Here is a 23,551-nt window from a genome sequence, read left to right on the forward strand (position 1 = left end):
CAAGATGTAAGCCAGCCCAGGCCTGCAAGCCTCAATAACGACGAAAAAATGTCAGTTTCTTAAGGCTAAGGGGTTGGATGATGATTTTCGAATATTTTTCCATTCAGTCATTAGGTACATGCGATTGCTCTTGGATTGATAAAACATCAAAGTGTCATCCAATAGCCGTTGCAATATAAAAATTTTAGTATTTCTGGCACAAACAATTTCAAAGTTTATTGAAATAATGTGAAACATTTCCATGTATCTATTCAGCGATACAAAACATAATTTAAATTTTATGTAATGGCTTCAACCCAAGAATATCGAAGCACTTGCCAAGGACCCTGGAGGTTGCTTCACAAAGTAACACACGTCCAGCATTGATCTTCACAATTTCCCCTGAAATATGCGTAAAGAAAATATTTAGTCCGTTGATATAAGAAGGCCAATTGTTTGTCTTACCCTGTTTGTTCTTTTCAATGCAGTAACAGCTGTCGTAGAATTCAGTGAACGTCGTGCTAACCTCGTAGACAAACTCGCACAGGTGATGCAGGCAGAGGTTTTTGGAGATCAGTTTTATGACATCGGTGAACTTCAACAGCACCTTCGCCAGCTTCCATTCCTTCTCATGCTCCAGTGTTAGTTCGGTAGTGTCGATTACCTTCTCGATGTTATTGGCAAAGTCTCCTCCACAGTTGCGAGCGATGGAACGTATGCGGGTGTATGCGTACAGCAAATAGACTGCTGTATTACCCTTGTCCTCCAGCATCTAAACAAAATGGAGAAAGGTTTGTGAATAATGAATTATTGAGTGAATTAGTCAATCGTTGAAAACTACGGGAAAAACCTGAAAAATCTCTGGAATTTCCACTACAAATTATTTGGGATATTGACCATCGACAAATGTGTTCAAACGGTGACACACACGTTTCGACAGGTATCCAAATGCAATCACACCAAGGAGGGAGTGGACATAGTAGAAAATGTATTATTGAACAAAAAATAATGAAAAATATACGACCTTTAGTTGTCGTGTACACTTTCGTAGATCGGATCGCTTTTATTATAGCAAGAGGTCATGGGCCCAGGAGCTTGTAACCGTAGTAACCGATCAACAATCCATTGTTTATAGCATTTTTTCAATCCTTGTAGAAAATAAATTCTTCCTTGCATTCTCCCAACATTAAGAATGTTATTTATTATTTATTTATTCAGACTAACTCTATTCGATCTTGCGGAGTCCTAAGTACGTACAATTTCCAGCCACTATGCGTCTCCGAATTTCTCTGCTTCTCTGCATTTTCGGCAATCACCAGTGAGCCCAAGTACACAAATTCTTCTACCACCTCGATTTCGTCACCACCGATGCAAACTCGCGGTGGGTGGCTTCTCTCGAACCTTTTCCTATCATGTACTTCGTCTTCGACGTGTTGATGACTAGCCCGATCCGCTTAGCTTCCCTCTTTAGTCTGATGTAGGCTACCTCCATCTTCTCAAAGTTTCGTGCCATAATATCTGTCGTCGGCGAAGGCAAATAGCTGGACGGACTTATTGAAAATTGTACCACTCGTGTTAATCCCTGCTCTTCGTATTACCCCTCCCAAAACAACGTTCCGAAGGAACTCGAGAATGCCCCTGAAACTCGAACTACGCACAACACCCGATCCATCGTCGCTTTGATCAACCGTGTCAGTTTATCCGGAAATCCTGGTTCGTGCATTAGCTGCCATAGCTGGTGAATAGATGATGCGTGGGCACGTTGTATTCGCGGCATTTCTGCAGTACTTGGCGAATGGCGAACACCTGGTCCGTGGTGGAGCGTTCGCCCATAAAACTAGCCTGATACTGTCCCACAAACTCTCTTGCAATTGGTGCTAGTCGACGGCATACAATTTGGGAGAGTATCTTGTAGGCGGCGTTCAGCAATGTTATTGCGCGGTAGTTGCTACAATCCAGTTTATCGAAATTTTTGTAGATGGTACACACGACGCCTTCCACCCACTCCTGCGGCAAAACTTCCTCCTCCCAAATCTTGGTAATGACCCAGTGCAGCGCTCTAACCAGTGCCTCACCACCGTGTTTATATAGCTCTCCTGGTAGTTGGTCAACCCTAGGGGCTCTGTTGTTCTTGAGCCAATCTCCTCCTAGGTTCATCGCCACACCGCCATATTCGTCTGCCACATCGCCATTCAGGTGTGCTGCCGCCACCTTTGGTAGTTGGATCACATCACGCTCGTTCGTATGAAGGTTCCCGTTCATGTCCTTACACATATCAGGCTGTGGCACGTGGCCCTTACGTGAACGGTTTAACTTCTCATAGAACTTTCGTGCGTTATTAGCGCGTTACAGTTGCTCCGTCTCTTCACGGTCTCGATCTTCCTGCTGGCGCTTTTTCCTCCGAAAAATCGAGTTTTGTCTGTTCCGCGCCCGTTTGTATCGTGCCTCGTTGGCCCTCGTGCGATATTGCAGCAATCTCGCCCATCCTGCATTCTTCTCCTCAACTAACTGCTCACATTCACCGTCATATCGTTTCTCTGATCTGGAAGCACCGTGCCAAGCGCAGCGGTTGCGATGCTACCAATGGCGGATCGAATATCTCTCCAGCCATCTTCAAGAGACGCTGCGCCTAGCTGATCTTCCGTTGGGAGTGGCACTTCCAGCTGCTGCGCGTATCCTTGTGCTAGTCTACCGTCTTGTAGCCGCCCAATGTTAAGCCGCGGCGTTCGACTACGCTGCGTGTTGTACACCGTCGAAAGTTTTGAGCGCAGGCATACTGCAACGAGGTAGTGGTCAGATTCAATATTCGCACTGCGGTAAGTGCGGACGCTCGTGATGTCGGAGAAGAATTGGCCGATTTGGTTTTCCGTTTCTTAGTTAGGTGATCTCCATGTGGCCTTGTGGATATTTTTGCGGGGAAAGAAGGTGCTTTGGACTACCATTCCGCGGGAGGCTGCGAAGTTTATGCAGCGTTTGCCGTTTTCGTTCGATACGGTGTGCAGACTATCCGATCCGATGACCGGTCCTTACATTTCCTCCCTTCCTACCTGTGCGTTCATGCCGCCGATAACGATTTCGACGTCCCGCAGTGGGCATCCATCGTATGTCTGCTCCAGCTGTGCATAGAACGCTTCTTTCTCGTCGTCGGGTCTCCCTTCATGTGGGCAGTGCACTATAGTGCACTATAGTTGTGTAACATGTGCATCACACATGTTATTCATATTTCTTCTTTAACACACTTTCAGCAGACTCAGTGGGAACATGCTGAGAATGCCTAGCAACTCTAGCACCGTTGGCGACAAGCAGAAAGTGTCGCATTACAAATGTATCGAGACATGCTGTTACCAAGTGAACAGTCATGTATTTTTCGAGGGTCTCTGTCCCTCGCTCTTTTGCGTTAACAACGATCACTGATTGGTGATCGATGTACATAGCTAGGTTCATGTATTGGTGCTTCAAGTATCTCCCGTAGGTTAAATTATATTTCTTTAAATTTCAATAAAGCATTAAGATTCCAACCTTCTAAGAGGATGGTAATTTATTTTAACAGTGAGTATCACTACCCAACGAAAAGAGATATAACATGGCGACCGTGACAGGCAGACCATTATTCTGGTGAAGTGAAACATTCCAGTGAAAAAAGAAATAGTTACAAGAATGGGCAATAAGAAGTCAAGTCCCAAAACGGAACAAAGTGGTGATAGTGATGTGAACATTATAAACACACAAGATTTTCACACGGAGTTGCATCTCGACCACGAGCTTAAGTTGTGGGTGATATTTTTTTTAATTTCACTGCAGCTCGCAGTCACTGTGTACAAAGTAATTGCAAAACGAGAGCGGAAAAAGGCAGCAAGAATGATGGCCAGATCCATTGCTCACCTGAACGAAGTCGTAACGCAAAAAGATTAGAGTGAACCAAAAGTGACAATAATCTTTGCAATAAGAGAGTGACATTTATAAATAAAGAAGAGAGAAAAAACGGCGACAATAAACAATTTAGATCAACATACAAAATATGAGTGCAAGTTGAGTGCGAGTCGTGATGAAAGCAGATACGTTTGATTTCCGGATGAACCAACGACCCTAGTGAACGAGTTGTGCAACCCAGAAGGAATAGCAGAAACCTTGAAGCCCTTGAAGTGACCTGAGTTCAACTATGAATGCAGCAACACATAATCAACACACAAAATTTGAGTGCAAGTTGAGTGCGAGTCGTGATGAAAGCAGATGCGTTTGATTTCCTGATGAACCAGCAACCCCAGTGAACGAGTTGTGCAACCCAGAAGGCATAGTAGAATCCTTGAAGCCCTTGAAGTGACCTGATTTAACCATGAATGCAGCAACACCTAAATGGATATTGAGGTACATAAACTTTTCATAGATAGCAACATTTCTCGTTTAAATTCTATACTTTCCAATTTGAAAAAGCCCCTAACAGGGTATATAAAAGAATAACTTTGAATGCAAAACTAGAAGATGCTCGTACATTATACACACAAATAACAAACATTTTAGCCGAGCATGAGTCAAAATTTCCCCAAGCCGAATTTGTCTTTTGTATAAATGTACACGACAGATATATAGTGAAATACATACTCTAATCTCGACAAAAATAGAGTACGCAGGCAATCATAAAATAAGCATATACACGTTAGTGTGCGTAATAAATTTCATTTCTAAATTAAAACATAAACTCAGAGGAAAAATGGTAAACCCGAAAGTAGACATCAAACTGGGCACCACCCTAGTGCAAACGTACGATGGTGCTCCAGGAAATTTAGAAGCGTTTATTGACGCTGTTGCTTTATTTAACGACACAGTAGAGAGCGAATTTAACGAAGCTACCGCTGCCCAGAAGCAAGCAGCTCAGGTTACGGTGATTAGATTTGTCAAGTCTCGCCTTACGGGCATTGCACGACAGGTAATAACTGGCGCTAATGATTTGCAAGCCATCACGGATGCGCTTAAGCAACATTGCGAATCAAAAATCACATCGGATGGTTTAGAAGCAAAATTAAGGGCTCTCAAACAAAAAGATTCAATTGAAACTTTTTGCAAGGAAGTCGAAAATTTGACATCGCAACTCAAATCATGCTACGTAAACGAACAAATACCAGTCGATAGAGCTAACACGATGGCTATAAAAAAGGGAGTTGATTCTTTGATAAGTGGTATCAAAAATACGGATACTAAGCTTATTTTGAAAGCTGGATCCTTCATCAAAATTAATGATGCAATCCAGAAGGTGATAGAAAACGTTCAATACACTAATGCCAACAACAATTCGCCAGCAACAAATGCTCAAATTTTTGCAGGTCGAGTAAACTACTCAAGAGGACGAGGTGAAACGAATAACAGAGGACGTGGGAATCGGAATTATAGATATCAAAATTCACAATCTCATCGTGGACATTTTACAAATCAAGGTGGAAATTGGTCACACAGAGGGAATTCCTCTTATCAAAGAGGTAATTGGGCTCGACGTGGTCGGTACCCATCAAATATGTTCTTAGCTCATCAGCCTCACAATCAAATGTCACAGCAGCAACAGATTTCACAAATGGCAAATGAAAATATGTTCTTAGCTCATCAACCTCATATTCAAATGCCGCAGCAAATTACACAATCAACAAATGGAAATATCCACCCTTTAGGCGTACCGTTGGGGCGGCATACACAATAAATGTATCCGCAACCAACTACGTACAGCTAACGCTTGATATGACAGATACACAGTCTTCATTTATTGTAGATTGTGGATCTGACATATCAGTCATGAAAGCTAACAAAATTAAAAGCACACAAATTTACTATCCCGCTGACAAATGCAACATTATCGGGATAGGACAAGGTAATACCAGCACCATAGGAACCACGCATGCAAACTTACTAATTAATGGCATGCTAATACCACACACATTTCACATAGTCGAGAAAAATTTCCCTATTCCCACTGATGGTATTTTAGGGAGAGATTTTCTCGTAAATTACAATTGCAAAATTGACTATGAGTATTGGTTACTTCATATACCAATGAACTCTGAAATCTTAGAATTACCAATTGTAAATAATTATCAAAGACAAACCGTAATTCCCGCCAGGTGTGAAATCATCCGAAGACTGAATAACACAAATTTATCCGAAGACAGCGTGATTTTTCACAACAAATTTCAGATGGTATATTCTGCGCAAATTCAATTGTAAGCAAGAAAAGTTGTTTCATTAAATTCATAAATACGACTGATAATGATTTTATTTTACCATCGGGATTTACACCGCAACATGCTCCTTTAGCGAAATACCACCATTATGCCTCAAATGAATTATCAAGCGATGAAATAAGAAAACAGAATATAAAAAACGAAATTAACACACAAAATTTAGAACCTAAAATTAAAAGAAAAGTTGAAGCTTTATGTCAAGACTTCAACGACATATTTTCACTTGAGAACGATATTTTGACTCATAACAATTTTATGAACAAAATATACAACTTGACAATGGAAAACCGGTTTACATTAAAAATTATCGGATACCTGAAAGTCAAAAATCCGAAATTGATGCACAAGTGGAAAAAATGCTTAACGAAAAAATTATTAAAAATTCAACTTCACCATTTAATTCACCGATACTGTTAGTACCCAAAAAATCGTCACCAGACGAGAAAAAATGGCGTTTGGTGATTGATTTTAGACAGTTAAATAAACAGATCATACCAGATAAATTTCCACTCCCCCGTATTGATGATATTCTGGATCATTTAGGTCGAGCGAAGTATTTCACTACACTCGATCTCATGTCAGGATTTCATCAAATACCTTTAGATGAAAATTCCAAAAGATATACAGCCTTCTCCACCGAAAAGGGTCATTTTGAATTCAATAGACTCCCTTTCGGATTAAACATCAGCCCAAACTCATTCCAGCGTATGATGTCCATCGCTTTGAGCGGTCTACCACCACAATGTGCATTTCTCTACATAGATGACATCATAGTCGTAGGATGTTCTGTGGATCACCACATTGTAAATCTACGTAAAGTTTTTCTACAATTGAGAAAGTTTAATCTAAAATTAAATCCATCCAAATGTTATTTCTTCAAGAATGAGGTGACCTACTTAGGGCACCATATATCGAAGGATGGTATTCAGCCTGATAAAAATAAATATTCAGTAATCATCAACTATCCAATCCCGAAAAATGCAGATGAAGTACGACGATTTGTTGCCTTTTGCAATTACTATCGTCGTTTCATCAAAAATTTCGCCGATATAACTGTTCCATTAAACAAACTACTACGAAAAGAAGCAGTTTTCGAATGGGACGAAAACTGTCAAAATCTTTTGAAATGCTTAAAAGGAAGCTATTATCACCTCAGATTTTACAGTTTCCAGACTACCAAAAAGAATTTATAATAACAACTGATGCATCCAAAATAGCTTGCGGAGCAGTTCTAGCTCAACGGCATGGAGATTTTGAATTGCCAATCGCATTTGCCAGTAAGGCTTTTACGAAAGGCGAATCGAACTAATCAACCATAGAGCAGGAACTAACCGCAATACATTGGGCAGTCGACTATTTTAGGCCTTACATTTATGGTCATAAATTTATCATTCGTACAGACCATCGACCACTCATTTATCTATTCTCTCTAAAAAATCCTACATCTAAACTCACGCGGATGAGATGGGATTTGGAGGAATACGATTTTGAAGTGGAATATATTAAAGGAACCACAAATGTTTTATCTGATGCCTTATCTAGAATCCAAATAACGTCAGACACACTCAAAAAGATGTATATATTAACTAGATCTATGACAAAGAAAAATGCCACTACAATAACTGACAGTCAAACACAGAAGCCTGATTAACTTCACGTATATGAAACCGTCAGTAGTTTGGAGGCATTTGATTTGCCAAAATTAACATTTAATTATAATTATAACACATCGTGTATAGACATGATTATATATGATAAAAGATTCAGAAAGAGGCTAACACCACCAGTTACCCTCGCATTAAATTCTAATCTAATAAACGATTTACAAATTTTACTACAACATATAGATGGCAGGCCTGCCCAAACAAAAGTACAATCAAAAATACAAAACGATATGCAACAAAATATCAAAATTAAGCCAAGAATAAAGAAGCTAGCAATTCAAATGAACGATGTTATTTTCTCATACATTGACAGAAATACTTTTAAACAAATCGGCAATAACATTCTTCGGAATACTGCCATAGTAATTTATAAAAAGCCAGTTGAAATTTCAACCGAAACTCAAATAAACAATATATTGAAACAAAACCATGACTCTGCAATTGGAGGTCACATTGGTATAAATAAATTATATAAAAAACTCAAATCACTCTACACCTGGCCCAATATGAAACAAACGGTTTCAAATTATGTCGGGTTATGCAATCTCTGTAAACTAAACAAACACGCTATACCAGCGAAAACTCCAGCTGTAGTAACTACTACACCAAACACAGCCTTCGATGTTGTGTCCATTGACACCATCGGTCCGTTTGCTCCTACTGAAAAAGGAAACCGCTATGCAGTAACACTGCAATGCGATCTATCCAAGTACGTAATCGCAATTCCTGTACCAGACAAATCAGCTGTTTCAATAGCTAAAGCAGTCGTAGTAAAGTAGTAAAATTCTTCTTTATTTAAAACATGTTTTGTTCTACAATCATTTTTATACATGTACAGTGATCGGCCGGCTTGGCCCTCCAACTTCAATTTCAATTATTGTTATTATTATTATTATTATGCTATTACTTAATTTTTAAAATATAATGTATCATGACGGCCTTTAGGAGGCGCTGGTGTGTTTTTTAAAATTTGATAACCTAACTACTATGTACACTAATATTTACAATAAAAAAAAATTTGATAACCTAGATTGGAACTAGCGCCCTAATTGGTGCCTGATCCGAATGCAAGCAACGGACCCTAAACTTTTCTTTACACTCACCAAAGCGTTCATGTAAGGTTTTTATTCCGGCCAGACGGTGGACCTCGGATGTTCTTGTCCTGGGAGGGGTGTAAAACGAGCAGTCGTAGAAAAGTGTATCCTCATATATGGCCCAATGAAATCCATCAAAACAGACCACACTGTGAACTCGACATTACCCATTAATGTGGTAAAAATACACATTATTTGACGACATATGAAGTTGTCAAAATAATGGTTATTTTTTTATTTCTTGTTATGAGTAAATTATGCCCATTTTACACTTCCGAATATTTACTCATTAATGGGTGAAAATTTAGTTGACGCGCAATGAAAACATTAGGCACTCAATGTGGAAGCGCAGCGAAAATTTGTTTTCTTTTTTGGGAAAATTAAACTGAAAGGTAAGTTTCATTTATATTCCTTTTGATGTAGATTCAGTAAAGGATTAACACTTTGAAATTGTGTCATTGAACAGGAAATAAATTGGATAACTTCCAAATGGCGAATACAACCGGGGATAAACTGCTTGTTCAAGTGATATCCCTTGCATCACCAAATGTCCGTGCGTCCGAGCGTGATCTGCGTCAGCATGTGCCCTCTTCTAAAATGAGCTGGCGTTCGAGGCCTGATGGGTGATGGATCGGAGTTTTGCAGAAGCACAGATTTGCAGTAACACGCATAAGTACTGTTGAATATAATGTATGTGTATCATTCACCCGCTGAGCGTAACCCGTGAACGTAAAGTGCTTAAAGAAAAAATAACAAAAAATTAACATTATAATAAATTAGATTTTATTCAATGATTCCGATTGTTTTTCTATACTATTTACTATTATTTATACCAAAGTTCATATTCCAATTACAAAGCCTAAAAATTTTTTTTTTTTTTTTTTTTTTTCGAGAGTTGACCAGTTGTAGTCTTAATAGACTGGTATCTCGGCTGGGCTCTCCATGTGATACACAATACTAGCAGACGACTCAAGCTATGTTGCTCACTATGTCACTGCGGCCTGGGTTTGTATTGTGATCATACCGGTACATTATTCTTTCTATCTACAGTCTGTCAATTATAAACCGAACAAATAATGGAAGCTCAACATGTACATAGATGTTTTCTGAATAAGTAGTTAACATGTAAATTTAATTATTAGTTACTTGGAGCCGACATTCAATACCTAATAGTAGTCTATGTTGACAACGGGTTGCCATTTCCAAGTAACAATTTCGAATAAAGATGTAATGATATCATTCTGATAGGGTAGTTTCAAAATAGATTAATTTAAGTACTATTGTAATAAATGGACACATTGAAGAGCTTCCCTTATTTTAACACGGTTGAGTATCGGATGTTTGTCAATACGTCGTCGAGTTAATTGTATCCTATCAGTCACAGTAATGTCATATGTTAAAGTTTCAGTAGTCTAATAGTGATCATTATACAAAATTTCTGTCCAGTTGTTCCGTAATTGCTTTTTTTTGGTCAAGTTCTATTCCCTTTTCTAATATTCAAACCTTTATTATTTATTAACATAATGATGTCTAAAATTCAGTTATTCATATTCAGGGTATACAATATTCAATATAATAGTGGATGAACGCATCATATGGTCTATCCTCATTTCCGTAAGTGGTCAAGTTATTAGTCTTGTAGCAATAATAGTGGTACTAGTTATTCTCTATCTTGTGAGTGCTCAATTAACTATTCTAAACAGAACTCTGTCTCTTGTCTTTCTGTCCACCGATGGTCATGTATTTATTTTCGTTTTTATTATTTATTTGATATCTTTAAATTTCAGTCATTTATTTTACTATCGGTCATTTATTTTATTATAAGGTAAAGGTCAGCGAATTTGTCTTAATACGAGAAACACTAAGTCATGTCCCCTATATATCCGCTAATTTTTCTAACTAACCTAATAGAAGGAAGAGAGAAACAGTTTTTTGCGTTGATCCATGCAGCTAGAGAGACTAAAATAAAAAGATTATCGAGAAGATATAATAGATACATTCACTATCTCCAATGCCAAATTAGTAAATCTACAAATTCTACTTTTCACTACTAAAATTCTACTACAGCTATACGGGTACAAAATGAATTATTGTTAGCTACTACTACAAGTATAAATAGATGTATGCTATTTGGATAAGCGTTTGTTTCAGGGTCTTGTTAGTATTAGAGTTAGGTTAGTTAGACCCCTACTGAGCCCTGCCGGCACCTCCAAATTTACCAATAGGCAGTTGTTGTTAGATCGTGCGACACTAACCATTAGTTAACTTGGAGGCATGGTACTTCAAGTGTTTGGTATAACTGTTGACCTTATTTAAGTAAGATGTGATAAAAGTTTCTCTACGGAGCTTATTTTCAAACCACTACCATTAAAATAACGATATTCTTGTGAAGGAGATATAAAAAATGGAAAAATATCTTAATTTTTTAATTTAGTGTTGAACTTAACCTTTGTTTGAAAAAAGCACTCTATTAAACAACAAAAATAAAAATAAAATAAAAATCTTTTTAAGACACTTGAAATATCAACGTCAAGCCCCTTATCCATGGACAGGGCAATTACAAAGCCTAAAAATTAAATATAAAATGTGTAATTTCTACCCATCCCCCGATTTCCTAAAAATCGCATAATGGGTAAAAATTACTCCTTGTTTTGACGTTGAGACGGTTTACTCATTAATGAGTAAACGCTGTTTACTCATTTAATGAGTTGAACTATTTTACTTCATAATGGGTACTTTTTTACCCATTAAAGAGTACTTTGGTGGCACAGTGCAAGGGACCGAATACAAAGGCGTATTCGATGAAGTTTGTAGATTGTTACAACTAAACTAGCCACCCTATAACCAGAGACCGGCGGAGTGAAAAACTGTCGAAATGGCAACGTATGAAAATGCATGAAATCGTGAAAATAATACCGGCATCACTTGAACTTTTTGCTTGCTTCTTATGGATGCAAAAAGTAAACAAGTCGAATTGGAACCGCTTTTGACGGTTCGATTGGAAACAAGATGGCGTCTTCGCCGATCTCTTATTGTAGTATTTCTAAACTAAACCACACTTGCTCTACAGCGTACCATCCACAAACAATCGGCGCTCTAGAACGTAACCACAAATGTCTAAATGAATATTTAAGGACATTTACAAACGAGCGTAAAGACGATTGGGATGACTGGCTGTCATTTTATTGTTTCTGTTACAATACAACCCCGAACATTCAACATGATTTCACGCCGTTTGAATTAGTTTTTGGAAAAAGATGTAATACTTTCGAACTTTGCAACAATACCATTGAACCTCTGTACAATTTTGACTCATATCAAAAAGAATTAAAATTTAGATTACAGGTTACGCACAACAACGTCATGCAAACACTAAACAAAGAGAAAATCAAAAGAACAAATATTACCAACAATAAAATTGCTCAAACAAATATACAATTAGGTGACATAGTGTATTTACATAAAGAAAACCGACACAAATTAGATTCCGTTTACAGCGGACCATTCGCGATATCGAAGCTAAATTTGCCAAATGCAACTATTATTGATAAAGACAATAAGCAACAAGAAGTACATATTTCCAGATTGATTAAATAACATAGCAGCACAAGAATAACTAGTTAGGACGCTTTTCTCCATTAGGGGGAAGGGATGCACCATAACTCCTCCCGTATGAAAATTTTGTAAAACAAAAATAATAAGGACAATACATTTATAAAAAAAAAATAAAATTGTGAGAGATATTTGAAGCCAAACTGAATCACTTCTAGTTTACCCTTTTGGCCCGTAGGGGAATGGTGTAACATGTGCATCACACATGTTATTCATATTTCTTCTTTAACACACTTTCAGCAGACTCAGTGGGAACATGCTGAGAAGGTCAATTTCATCCGGCATTGAACCTTCAGTTCAATGCCTAGCAACTCTAGCACCGTTGGCGACAAGCAGAAAGTGTCGCATTACAAATGTATCGAGACATGCTGTTACCAAGTGAACAGTCATGTATTTTTCGAGGGTCTCTGTCCCTCGCTCTTTTGCGTTAACAACGATCACTGATTGGTGATCGATGTACATAGCTAGGTTCATGTATTGGTGCTTCAAGTATCTCCCGTAGGTTAAATTATATTTCTTTAAATTTCAATAAAGCATTAAGATTCCAACCTTCTAAGAGGATGGTAATTTATTTTAACAGTGAGTATCACTACCCAACGAAAAGAGATATAACAGTTGAAGAAAGGCCTTTTGTCCTCAGCTTGCACATGCTTGCGTTGATTGGCTGCCAACCAAATCACACGTTGGCGCATCTTGCCGAGCCCTATGAAGCCGGTTCCCAGTTGGTGGTGCCACAGCTTTGATAGAAGGTAGCCGCTCGATGCCCCCTTTTCCACACTTTCTGTCCTGTCCAGCAAATCTCCTGCAGCGCCACAACGTCGAAGTTGCGTGGATGTAATTCGTAGATCATCCTGTCGCAACCTGCGAAACCTAGCGACTTGCAGTTCCATGTTCCAAGCCTCCAATCGTGATCCTTTATTCGTCGCCCAGGTCTTTGTCGATTGTATCGAGTCGTATTATCTTCTATGTCGTTCGTGATGGTTGTTTTTAAAGGCGGCTTATTGGGCCTGCGCAAACCTCTGTCTCTGCGCAAACCTTCTGTTTCTTGGGCTGCAAAATGGTGAGTTGACATCTGGGAAGGAGCGACCTACACAGCTCTGGTCCTCACAAGTTCCAATCTCACGCTTCCACGGGTCTTCCGATGACAATCGACCGCAAGGTAAGGGTTTTGTACTTAGCTGGTAGTGCAGCCTGGGCACTGTTGTCCTTCTGACATCAGCTAGAGTGAGTGGGTGCGACCAAAGGGACCATCGTCCCTAACCCCTAATCCCAAGGCGTTAAGCGACCCGTGCCGAGGGGATGCATGGCCAGGGGGATAAAATAATGAGCTAGGCCTTTAACGGAGCCTGTGGGGTACCTGGGCACCCTTCACAGTAATTGTCCCTTACCGCGTCATGCTGGACTCTGGCGTGGTGGACCTTTTTTCCCGAGCAACTCGTGGGAACAAAATGGAAAAACAAGTCAATTCTTCAATTAGTGGTAGTAGTGTAGGCGACAATACCTTCGCAAGGGGTGGGTTGTTCAGGTCTCCGCCTGAGGCCAGAAGCAATAGTCGGCAGCTCGGTGCGCAGCGCCAGCGTGGATCACTTAACCATCTCCCAGCCTACGCCGGTAGAGGTTATAGACAGCCCATGGCTTCTAAAGGCGATGAACCGCAAACGCGATGGGCTTTCGGCCTTCGAGGTGGCGACGGAACAGTTGGACGCCATCATCGACTTTGCGTCATCGAAGCATAATATCAGTAAGGACCTCAAGAGGAGCTTGCTGAAACTTCGAAAGTCGATGTTGGATGCCAAGCTGGAGAGGGCGGTCGAGACGGCCAAGTGTAAACCCGTGAAACCCGTGGAGTCGAGGTCTATCCAGACTGAGGCCCAAGGATTCGCGGACTCGGGCAAGGTCAAATCGACCGAGGGCGTGCCAGCGAAGACGGTGGTGCCAAAGTCTACTGAGGCTCAATTATTCGCGGGCACGTCGGGGGTGACTGCTCTAACGGAGCAGACACAAAAACGGGGGAGACAGTCTCCAGGGGATGAGCTCCCTGGGGGCCGCTCCAAATCGCGGAGGGTTACTACCCCGAACAAGGGTAGTGGGGCTGGGAAGCTGAACCCCGGCCAGGTACCTCCCAAACCGGGGGAGGAAGGACCTGGAAAGGTCCGATCCTATCGATCTCGACATGTACATGTACATGTATTTACGGCTGTCGAATAAGTTCAACGCACCAACTATACGTTTCGTAAGTTGGGTTAGACGTTTAAACTAATAATAAGTTTTTATATCTATTAAGACTATTTTGTCAGATAGACTATCTCAAAACAAATAATAAATACAAAGATGTAATCATTTTCTCAGGGTTCCAAATACGATTGAATATTAACTTTAATATTAAAACTATTACCTACCTTATCGAAAGAGAAAATGTATTCGTTGTTCCTGTTATGGGAAAGATCAGCATACTTAATACAACCGTACGCAACGGATTCCTGTGCTTGTTTGAGTTCTTCCGATGAGAGCACCTTATCACGTTCTTTCTCAAGCAACTTGTCCAACGATCGTTTCAAACCTTCGTCCAAAAGTTCGGTCAGTTTAACGGTGTCCCCGGATCGGGTTTTGAATTTCTTGCCGTCCTCGCCCAGCACTACGCCAAATCCGACGTGGTCTACGCGGTGAGCATTGGGGTCTAGAATTTTGGCTCGTCGTGCGCAAGAGAATATTGTTTGAAAATGCGTTGCTTGACCCGCATCCGTCACATACACCAACCAATCTCCTTTTTCTTCGTGCAAACGTTGTTTGATTGCGGCCATATCCGACGTATCGTAGGTGAAACCGCCGTCGGATTTGATAATGGTCAGCGGAATACCGTCACGATTCTCGCCCCACATAATCTTACGGCCATCATCTTCCTCCAAAAAACTGGCACTTGCCAACTCTTTCACGATGGCTTCCATTCGTTTCTGATAAAACGATTCACCTCGTTCGATTAGCTTGACATCCAGTCGGTCATACACCTTTTGGAATTCCTTCCTGGATACGTCGCAGATCAATTTCCAAGCTTTCATGGAATCGCCGTCGCCACTTTGCAGTTTTACGACACATGCATAGGCACGCTTCTTAAATTCCTCGTCGGAATCAAACCTCGTTTTGCTTTCTTTGTAGAATCCTTGGAGATCACTGATTGGCGGAGAAACCTGCAGATAATTTGGGAATCGATCCTGCAGATGAGCAATCAGCATTCCAAATTGAGTACCCCAGTCACCGACGTGGTTCAACCTCAGAACATCATGTCCCAGAAATTCCAAGAACCGGCAAATCGAATCTCCAATGATGGTCGAACGCAAATGTCCGACATGCATCTCTTTTGCAATGTTTGGTGACGAAAAGTCGACAATTACTCGCTTTTTCTCGAATCGAGGTGGCTGCACGCCCCCTTTTAAAATTGCCATAACGGCGTGGGCACCAAATTTCTTATCCAAGAACACATTGACAAACCCCGCCCCGGCTACTTCCACCTTGCTTATCGCATCTGACCGAGGCAATGCAGCCATCAGTTGGCTGGCCACATCTCGAGGATTCGTTTTAACGTCCAGAGCCTTTAACTTTTGCACAATCTGCATAGCACTGTTGCACTGGTAATCGCCGAACTTGGCCGCACTGGAAACGGTTATTACCGCCGGAACATCCTGGCACACCTGGGGAAATGCTGCTGCGATAGCATGCGTGAACAGATCAGCTAGATGGTCCAAAATGGATGCAACTTCGCCGGATGCCGTTGGAAACCTGGCACCGGATGCGTTGCCTTGTTCCAGTGCAATTGCCTGAAAAAAAAATAGATGTTCAATTGTAGGTTTTAGAGGGTTCCATAAGTGGAACTTTTCAGTTAATCTAATGTATCGTTATAAATTAAATTTTAAGCAGTCTTCTAAAAGCAGCATAGACTGAAACACCTTTTTCCAACATTATTATCCAAAAAAACTCGGATAACATTAGCAGCGAAACGACACCAAATGTTGGAAACGATGTATAAATACCTTATTCAATATAATCAAACGATGTTTTAATTTCATGTTCTCCACTTGCAGTTTCTCTAGCTCCGGATTATTTTCTCCTAACCCAACATTATTACGGGCATCATCCATATCTTTTTGCAGCATTCGAATTTCATGTTCCTACAATTAATGAATTGTCTATTATTACAAGGAAATGAAGGAAAACAGTGAAACTTACCACTTTATTTAACCTGCGGGTTTCCGTTGGGATATCGCTGGACATTTTTGCTGTTGCTAAAAATTAAACGATGTGATGATGAAATTTATCTCAAACAAATCGGCGGAAGATCCAGCGTAAACACCGGCTGTTCGTCAACGTGTGAGGTGTGAGCATGATGGAGCTGAAGGAACCATCAGAAAAGGAAACAATCTGACAGTTCCTCGAATGTTTTGGTGATGTGCGACATTCAAAGGCCTTTTCAACCAGTCTACTCTACATATGATCTTTATGAGCATAGTTTGTTTTGGACATCAGATCAGATTCTCAGGTGTGGTGTGGATTTGCGGCACACCGAGTCGTGCGTGATTGTAGGAAAAATGGCCAGCTCGAAGCGCGTTTTCCATAAAATACAAGAGTTGAATAAATGTACAGAAGGAGCCCGCTTTATAGTTAATCGCAACCCCAGAAATTTGGAACGATTACGGCTAGCCTACAAAAACGACGGATACCATTTGGAAAAACCTGGTCGAAATTTTTGGCACAAGTGAGTTTTGGTTTAATTTTTGAAAAAATATTCTCTGAAACTGAACCATTCGTTTATTTCCAGATTGGAGCTAACACCCAGCAACAAATATGTTACCGCCAAAGTGAGCCATTTCCAAAATGGGACAGTAATCGAATCCAGTACTTCCGAATGGGCAATTAAGCGTCATTTGTTTAAAGGAAATGATACTTCGGCTTACATAAACTTGGCAAAGGTAATGATACTAGTAAAATAAATATAGAACCTTAGTACCTATGCGTGGAAACCTAATTCTTTGCAGATCTTCGCAGTTCGCTGCATGGAGGCTGGCCTCACCGAATTGCGATGTGATATTCAACCAAAGCCGGATGGAAAGGTGGACAAATTTCTTAAAACTTTGATTGAAAGTGGAATCAAATTGCAGGAGCCGGAGCGAATTAAATCCATTCAGCCGTGGGATATGGAGCGCCCGGAAAAGCCATGGGAAGTGACTGAATAAAAAGCGAATTTGCTTGTGGTTTCCTACATTTTATTAGCCCTCATAAAACAGTTATTTCACATCAAATGGATTACTTTATTGTTCGTATTTATCCTTGATGTCGTCCCACAGTTTCTGAAATAAACAAAAATCATTGAATCTCGGGAACACACTCCGCATTGACTTATGTAATGCTCAGATACTTACACCCTTGTTGAACGATTTGAAAAAGGCATCGGTGCCGAGGTCAAAGGCCCGTTCGAAAAAGAATACACTCAGGGCGATTCCCGCGACGTAGGTGGACGTCCGTTTCAAAAGCAGATTGTTCAAGACCTTCATTTTTCACCGGATTTCAATTCGTGATATCGCGCTGAGGACTTCACGGATGCTTTCTTCGAAATAAATCGCAGACCGACCAAGCGAATGAAAGTTTGACAAACGAACTTTGACGTCGACGTCCGATTTTATCACGATTTATACAGGAGTTATGGCAGCTAAGAGGTGGGATATAAAAATAATAAATAGAGATGGCGTTGGCATCGGCAGAAAGAAGTAACGTGTGAACTGAATCAGTAGGGCAGGGCAACCAGTTGATTTTTTTATTATGCTAGTTGACTATTAGCTTATATATTTATTATCAGTTCCCCAGAATTTTTCGTGCGACGTTGCGATAAGGCACCGCCCACTCTACGGCCATGGCGCAAACAACCAGAAAAAACACCAAGGAGAGATTAGGTGAGAAAAAAATATTGATATGCATGTTAAATGTTACACAAAAATGCTTATGTTTATAGGCTGTTTTTGGTGCTAACTCTAACTTACAATAGCATGAATGGATTTGGGTTCTTATCCTTGATTGTTATCTAAATTTAGGAAATCAAAAATCTAAATAAGCACCCAACTCCATTCATGCTATTGAAGCGCTGGATTTGGTTACTGTTTTCTTGTTGGTGATCCTTATGTGAGATTTGTTATTTTTCTTACAGATTCGGCTCGGGATTTTTGACTGAAAGAACGACTATGACGCGATAAACGGCATTTTGACGCATGTGTCCGTCAACTCAAATTAATTAATAAAGATGAAGTTCAAAATAAAATAAATATATAAAATCTAAAATCGATTCCATAAAGTTTTAAAGGAAAGCATGAATAGACAAACTTTTTTGGGGAAACTAAACCTTCGTTTCAGATTGAAAATACTAATCTTTTTTTTCTACAGTTTGACAGACAGTTCCACAATATTATTTTGAAAGTTTTGTACTTTTATTTTCAGATCCTCATGCCACTTTCAAAGCCTAGGTGTAACAAAAGTTTTCGTACTTTAGTTTTAAACATACTGAACTCTCTACGAAAAAGAACCAACGCAACTTTTTATTTTAACCAACGTTCCTTTTAATTTGATTAATGATTTTTCTTTCTGTGTAACACTGCTTCCCAGGCGGGCCTTGTCGCGCTCGGTTCCGCCCACAAGCATGTACTTTGTCTTTGACGCATTCACCACCAGTCCAACTTTTGTTACTTCACGTTTCAGGCGGGTGTACAGTTCTGCCACCTTTGCAAATGTTCGGCCGACAATGTCCATGTCATCCGCGAAGCAAATAAATTGACTGGATCTGTTGAAAATCGTACCCCGGCTGTTACACCCGGCTCTCCGCATGACACCTTCTAGCGCAATGTTGAACAACAGGCACGAAAGTCCATCACCTTGTCTTAGTCCCCGGCGCGATTCGAACGAACTGGAGTGTTCGCCCGAAATCTTCACACAGTTTTGCACACCATCCACTGTTGCTTTGATCAGTCTGGTAAGCTTCCAAGGGAAGCTGTTCTCGTCCATAATTTTCCATAGCTCTACGCGGTCTATACTGTCGTATGCCGCCTTGAAATCAACGAACAGATGGTGCGTTGGGACCTGGTATTCACGGCATTTTTGAAGGATTTGCCGTACAGTAAAGATCTGGTCCGTTGTCGAGCGGGCGTCAACGAAGCCGGCTTGATAACTTCCCACGAACTCGTTCACTAATGGTGACAGACGACGGAAGATGATCTGGGATATCACTTTGTAGGCGGCATTAAGGATGGTGATCGCTCGAAAGTTCTCACACTCCAGTTTGTCGCCTTTCTTGTAGATGGGGCATATAACCCCTTCCTTCCACTCCTCCGGTAGCTGTTCGGTTTCCCAGATTCTGACTATCAGTTTGTGCAGGCACGTGGCCAGCTTTTCCGGGCCCATCTTGATGAGCTCAGCTCCGATACCATCCTTACCAGCTGCTTTATTGGTCTTTAGCATCCTTTAATGGTCTTTAATGGCATCCTTAACTTCCCTCAAGGTGGGGGCTGGTTGGCTTCCATCGTCCGCTGAACTGACGAAGTCATCTCCTCCGCTGCCTTGACTTTCACTGCCTGTACTCTCAGCGCCATTCAGATGTTCCTCGTAGTGCTGCTTCCACCTTTCGATCACCACACGTTCGTCCGTCAAGATGCTCCCATCCTTATCCCGGCACATTTCGGCTCGCGGTACAAAGCCTTTGCGGAATGCGTTGAGCTTCTGATAGAACTTGCGTGTATCTTGAGAATGGCACAGCTGTTCCATCTCCTCGCACTCCGCTTCTTCCAGGCGGCGTTTCTTCTCCTGAAAAAGGCGGGTCTGCTGTCTCCGCTTCCGTCTATAACGTTCCACGTTCTGCCGGGTACCTTGCTGCAGCGCGACGCGCTGCGTCCTTCTCCTCCAGAATCTGTCTGCACTCTTCGTCAAACCAATCGTTCCGTCGACTTCGACCCATATACCCGACGTTGTTCTCCGCTGCGTCGTTAATGGCTGCTTTGACTGTATTCCAGCAGTCCTCAAGAGGGGCCCCATCGAGCTCACCCTCTTCCGGCAACGCTGCCTCGAGATGCTGCGCGTATGCAGTGGCGACATCAGGTTGCTTCAGTCGCTCTAGGTCGTACCGCGGCGGTCGTCGGTACCGAACATTGTTGATGACGGATAGTTTTGGGCGCAGTTTAACCATCACCAGATAGTTGTCAGAGTCGATGTTAGCGCCACGATATGTCCTGACGTCGATAATGTCGGAGAAGTGCCGTCCATTAATCAGAACGTGGACGATTTGTGATTCTGTCTGCAGTGGTGATCTCCAGGTGTACCGATACGGGAGGCTGTGTTGGAAGTAGGTGCTGCGAATGGCCATATTCTTGGAGGCGGCGAAATCAATTAGTCGTAGGCCGTTTTCGTTCGTCAGCCGGTGAGCGCTGAACTTTCCAATAGTCGGTCTAAACTCCTCCTCTTGGCCAACCTGAGCGTTCAAATCTCCTATGATGATTTTGACGTCGTGGCTTGGGCAGCTGTCGTACTCACGTTCCAGCTGCGCGTAGAATGCGTCCTTATCATCATCAGTGCTTCCGGAGTGTGGGCTATGGACGTTGATTATGCTGAAGTTGAAGAACCGGCCTTTGATCCTCAACTTGCACATTCTTTCATTGATCGGCCACCACCCGATCACGCGCCTTTGCATATCGCCCATCACTATGAAAGCTGTTCCCAGCTCGTGTGTTGCCGCAGCTCTGGTAGATGGTATGATTACCTCTAAACGTTCGCACCATTGATCCCTTCCAACAAACCTCCTGCAGCGCTACGATGCCGAATCCACGGTCCTTGAGCACATCGGCGAGTATGCGTGTGCTCCCGATGAAGTTGAGAGATTTGCAGTTCCACGAACCGAGTTTCCAATCGCTAGTCCCTTTTCGTCGCAGTGGTCTTCGCCGATGGTTCCGGTCCGTACTCTCTTGTTGATTGTTCGTTGCTTAAGATTTTTTAAAGGCTGGCTTGCAGGGCCTGACACCAAACCCCCTAAGTTTCCGGAGGACCATTCCTCCTTATTTCCGGTGGACCATGGTGCACAGTTTCACTTAGAGTCCCTCGCTGGCACTCGGACGATGATCAGCCGCTCCTAACATGGAGAACAGACGCTGCTGTGAGCCGATCCTGACATGGAGAACAGACGCTCAATAAGATTTGCACCTCCGGAAGGAGCAAACCCCCTTCCCTGTCAGCATACGACCATAGTTCCCACCGGGGTTGGTTACCCGATCTTCCCTAAGGTTGCTCGTATCCCGGCCAGCACCGCGGGGAGGTAGGGATAGGAGTTGCTGGGTAAGAGGCTAAGGACCGCGAGATGGGGTCTATTTTATTCCTTCAGGTACGCGAAGTACCAATGGTACGCTTTACCCAGCATTTGCCGTGCCATGTTTTTCAATATACTCGCTTCAATATGTATCGCCGTTGCATATTTGATCTACAGGCGATAGATCTGCTGTTGCAGTAAAAAATAATATAGTATGTTTTTATCTTGTATTCACGAATCATTTAAAAAACTTGACCAAACAATTATTGATGAAAGAAATCCACCAAAAGGAAACTCAATGGTATAAACACAGATAACAGACGTTGAAGCTGCACTCACCATGTTGTGATAACTTTTTACTGTTCATTTTGAATAACTTTGGAATGTCGCCGTTATCCCGTGCATAATCAGCGCTAGCGTCATCAAAAAATGCCACTGTGCGCTAGTGTCGTTATGCACGCAAGAGCATACCAGCGCCATCGTGTTGTCAAAATGAAATTGTGAGTTGCAAAGTCGACGTCGATGGCGTTGAGGTTCGGTGTGTTTGTTTACACATGTTTTGCAAGAAATTTTGTTCGAGCCTCCATGTCTGTTCTCTGTGGTATAAATGCCTAGTACCTCACACTATTTTACATAGTTTAACTTTACATCGCATCGCTTACGTTGAATAATTTTTACATCGGGAAAAAATTACATCGTTACTGTTTATTACACAGCAAGCTCTCGGGTACATCGTGCAGTGTAATATTCAGCAATCGACGGATTCGATGGGTTGCATCGATTTGGATGTAATATCACAGAGAACAGACATGGAGGCTCGAACAAAATTTCTTGCAAAACATGTGTAAACAAACACACCGAACCTCAACGCCATCGACGTCGACTTTGCAACTCACAATTTCATTTTGACAACACGATGGCGCTGGTATGCTCTTGCGTGCATAACGACACTAGCGCACAGTGGCATTTTTTGATGACGCTAGCGCTGATTATGCACGGGATAACGGCGACATTCCAAAGTTATTCAAAATGAACAGTAAAAAGTTATCACAACATGGCGAGTGCAGCTTCAACGTCTGTTCTCTGTGGTAATATTCAACAACTTTTTTTGCCTTTTTTGTTTACTCAACAATAAATGTTCTTCGATCAACATGCACTTAAATCGTTTTTCACGGCGCAAAACACATTACATATACTATGATATCAACGCAGCGGCTAATTGACTATATATTGACTCGACGTTAACACGTTAACAAAATTCTGTCAAGGTACAATTGAGTGGTGGAATTAAATGGGATTGTACAAACTCGTCTTATGTCAAGTGAGGTTTTTGTGTCCAATAAAATAAACAAATAACCCATTTTTATAGAAAGCTCAAATGACAGGAGACCTAACACTAATATTTATTTACATTTTACAAAGAACATTTGCGAAAATGGAATGCAATGATGATGATGATTACGAATTGATGATGGTTTGCATGCAAATTTACCAAAACAAAGACCGAGCCGTTCACTCAAAATTGCGATCAGCTGATCGAATCTGTCTCGTAAAATGGCTTATTTATTACAAATTGTACACACCAAATGCTGCATGGATTTTGCTGAGCTGTAAATTATAATTTTTGGATAAAAATCCAAGAAGCTGGCAACCTCC

The 23,551-nt window shown here is 41.3% G+C and overlaps 3 protein-coding genes across 3 annotated transcripts; 1 reads left to right on the plus strand and 2 right to left on the minus strand.

Annotated features, from left to right (window-relative positions):
• Positions 1 to 182: 182 nt before the first annotated feature.
• Positions 183 to 16,959, minus strand: LOC134219325 (probable arginine--tRNA ligase, cytoplasmic). Its single transcript, XM_062698042.1, has 5 exons — positions 16,795 to 16,959; positions 16,599 to 16,736; positions 14,973 to 16,385; positions 445 to 751; positions 183 to 381 (listed from the first exon to the last, which is right to left on the minus strand). Exons 1-5 carry the CDS (start codon positions 16,837 to 16,839, stop codon positions 272 to 274), a joined length of 2,013 nt encoding a protein of 670 aa, XP_062554026.1. The 5' UTR covers positions 16,840 to 16,959; the 3' UTR covers positions 183 to 271.
• Positions 16,960 to 17,069: 110 nt separating this feature from the next.
• Positions 17,070 to 17,864, plus strand: LOC134219326 (large ribosomal subunit protein uL18m). The gene is made up of 3 exons (XM_062698043.1): positions 17,070 to 17,320; positions 17,384 to 17,534; positions 17,601 to 17,864. Exons 1-3 carry the CDS (start codon positions 17,154 to 17,156, stop codon positions 17,796 to 17,798), a joined length of 516 nt encoding a protein of 171 aa, XP_062554027.1. The 5' UTR covers positions 17,070 to 17,153; the 3' UTR covers positions 17,799 to 17,864.
• LOC134219328 (cytochrome b-c1 complex subunit 9) lies at positions 17,807 to 18,214 on the minus strand. Its single transcript, XM_062698045.1, has 2 exons — positions 17,985 to 18,214; positions 17,807 to 17,912 (listed from the first exon to the last, which is right to left on the minus strand). Exons 1-2 carry the CDS (start codon positions 18,114 to 18,116, stop codon positions 17,874 to 17,876), a joined length of 171 nt encoding a protein of 56 aa, XP_062554029.1. The 5' UTR covers positions 18,117 to 18,214; the 3' UTR covers positions 17,807 to 17,873.
• Positions 18,215 to 23,551: the final 5,337 nt, after the last annotated feature.

The sequence above is a fragment of the Armigeres subalbatus genome, chromosome 3, assembly GCF_024139115.2.
Source record: "Armigeres subalbatus isolate Guangzhou_Male chromosome 3, GZ_Asu_2, whole genome shotgun sequence".
Lineage (NCBI taxonomy): Eukaryota > Metazoa > Arthropoda > Insecta > Diptera > Culicidae > Armigeres > Armigeres subalbatus.

What these genes read in the sequence shown, in the direction of transcription:
- LOC134219328 (XM_062698045.1), bottom strand. Translation starts at nt 18,116, where the DNA reads ATGAAGGTCTTGAACAATCTGCTTTTGAAACGGACGTCCACCTACGTC. An exon ending in TCAAATCGTTCAACAAGGGT is followed by an intron (nt 17,913 to 17,984) that starts GTAAGTATCTGA and finishes TGTTTATTTCAG; the next exon opens with AAACTGTGGGACGACATCAA.
- LOC134219325 (XM_062698042.1), bottom strand. Translation starts at nt 16,839, where the DNA reads ATGTCCAGCGATATCCCAACGGAAACCCGCAGGTTAAATAAAGTG. An exon ending in ACATTTTCTCTTTCGATAAG is followed by an intron (nt 752 to 14,972) that starts GTAGGTAATAGT and finishes CATTTTGTTTAG; the next exon opens with ATGCTGGAGGACAAGGGTAA. An exon ending in CATTGAAAAGAACAAACAGG is followed by an intron (nt 382 to 444) that starts GTAAGACAAACA and finishes CGCATATTTCAG; the next exon opens with GGGAAATTGTGAAGATCAAT.
- LOC134219326 (XM_062698043.1), top strand. Translation starts at nt 17,154, where the DNA reads ATGGCCAGCTCGAAGCGCGTTTTCCATAAAATACAAGAGTTGAATAAA. An exon ending in GGTCGAAATTTTTGGCACAA is followed by an intron (nt 17,321 to 17,383) that starts GTGAGTTTTGGT and finishes GTTTATTTCCAG; the next exon opens with ATTGGAGCTAACACCCAGCA. An exon ending in CTTACATAAACTTGGCAAAG is followed by an intron (nt 17,535 to 17,600) that starts GTAATGATACTA and finishes AATTCTTTGCAG; the next exon opens with ATCTTCGCAGTTCGCTGCAT.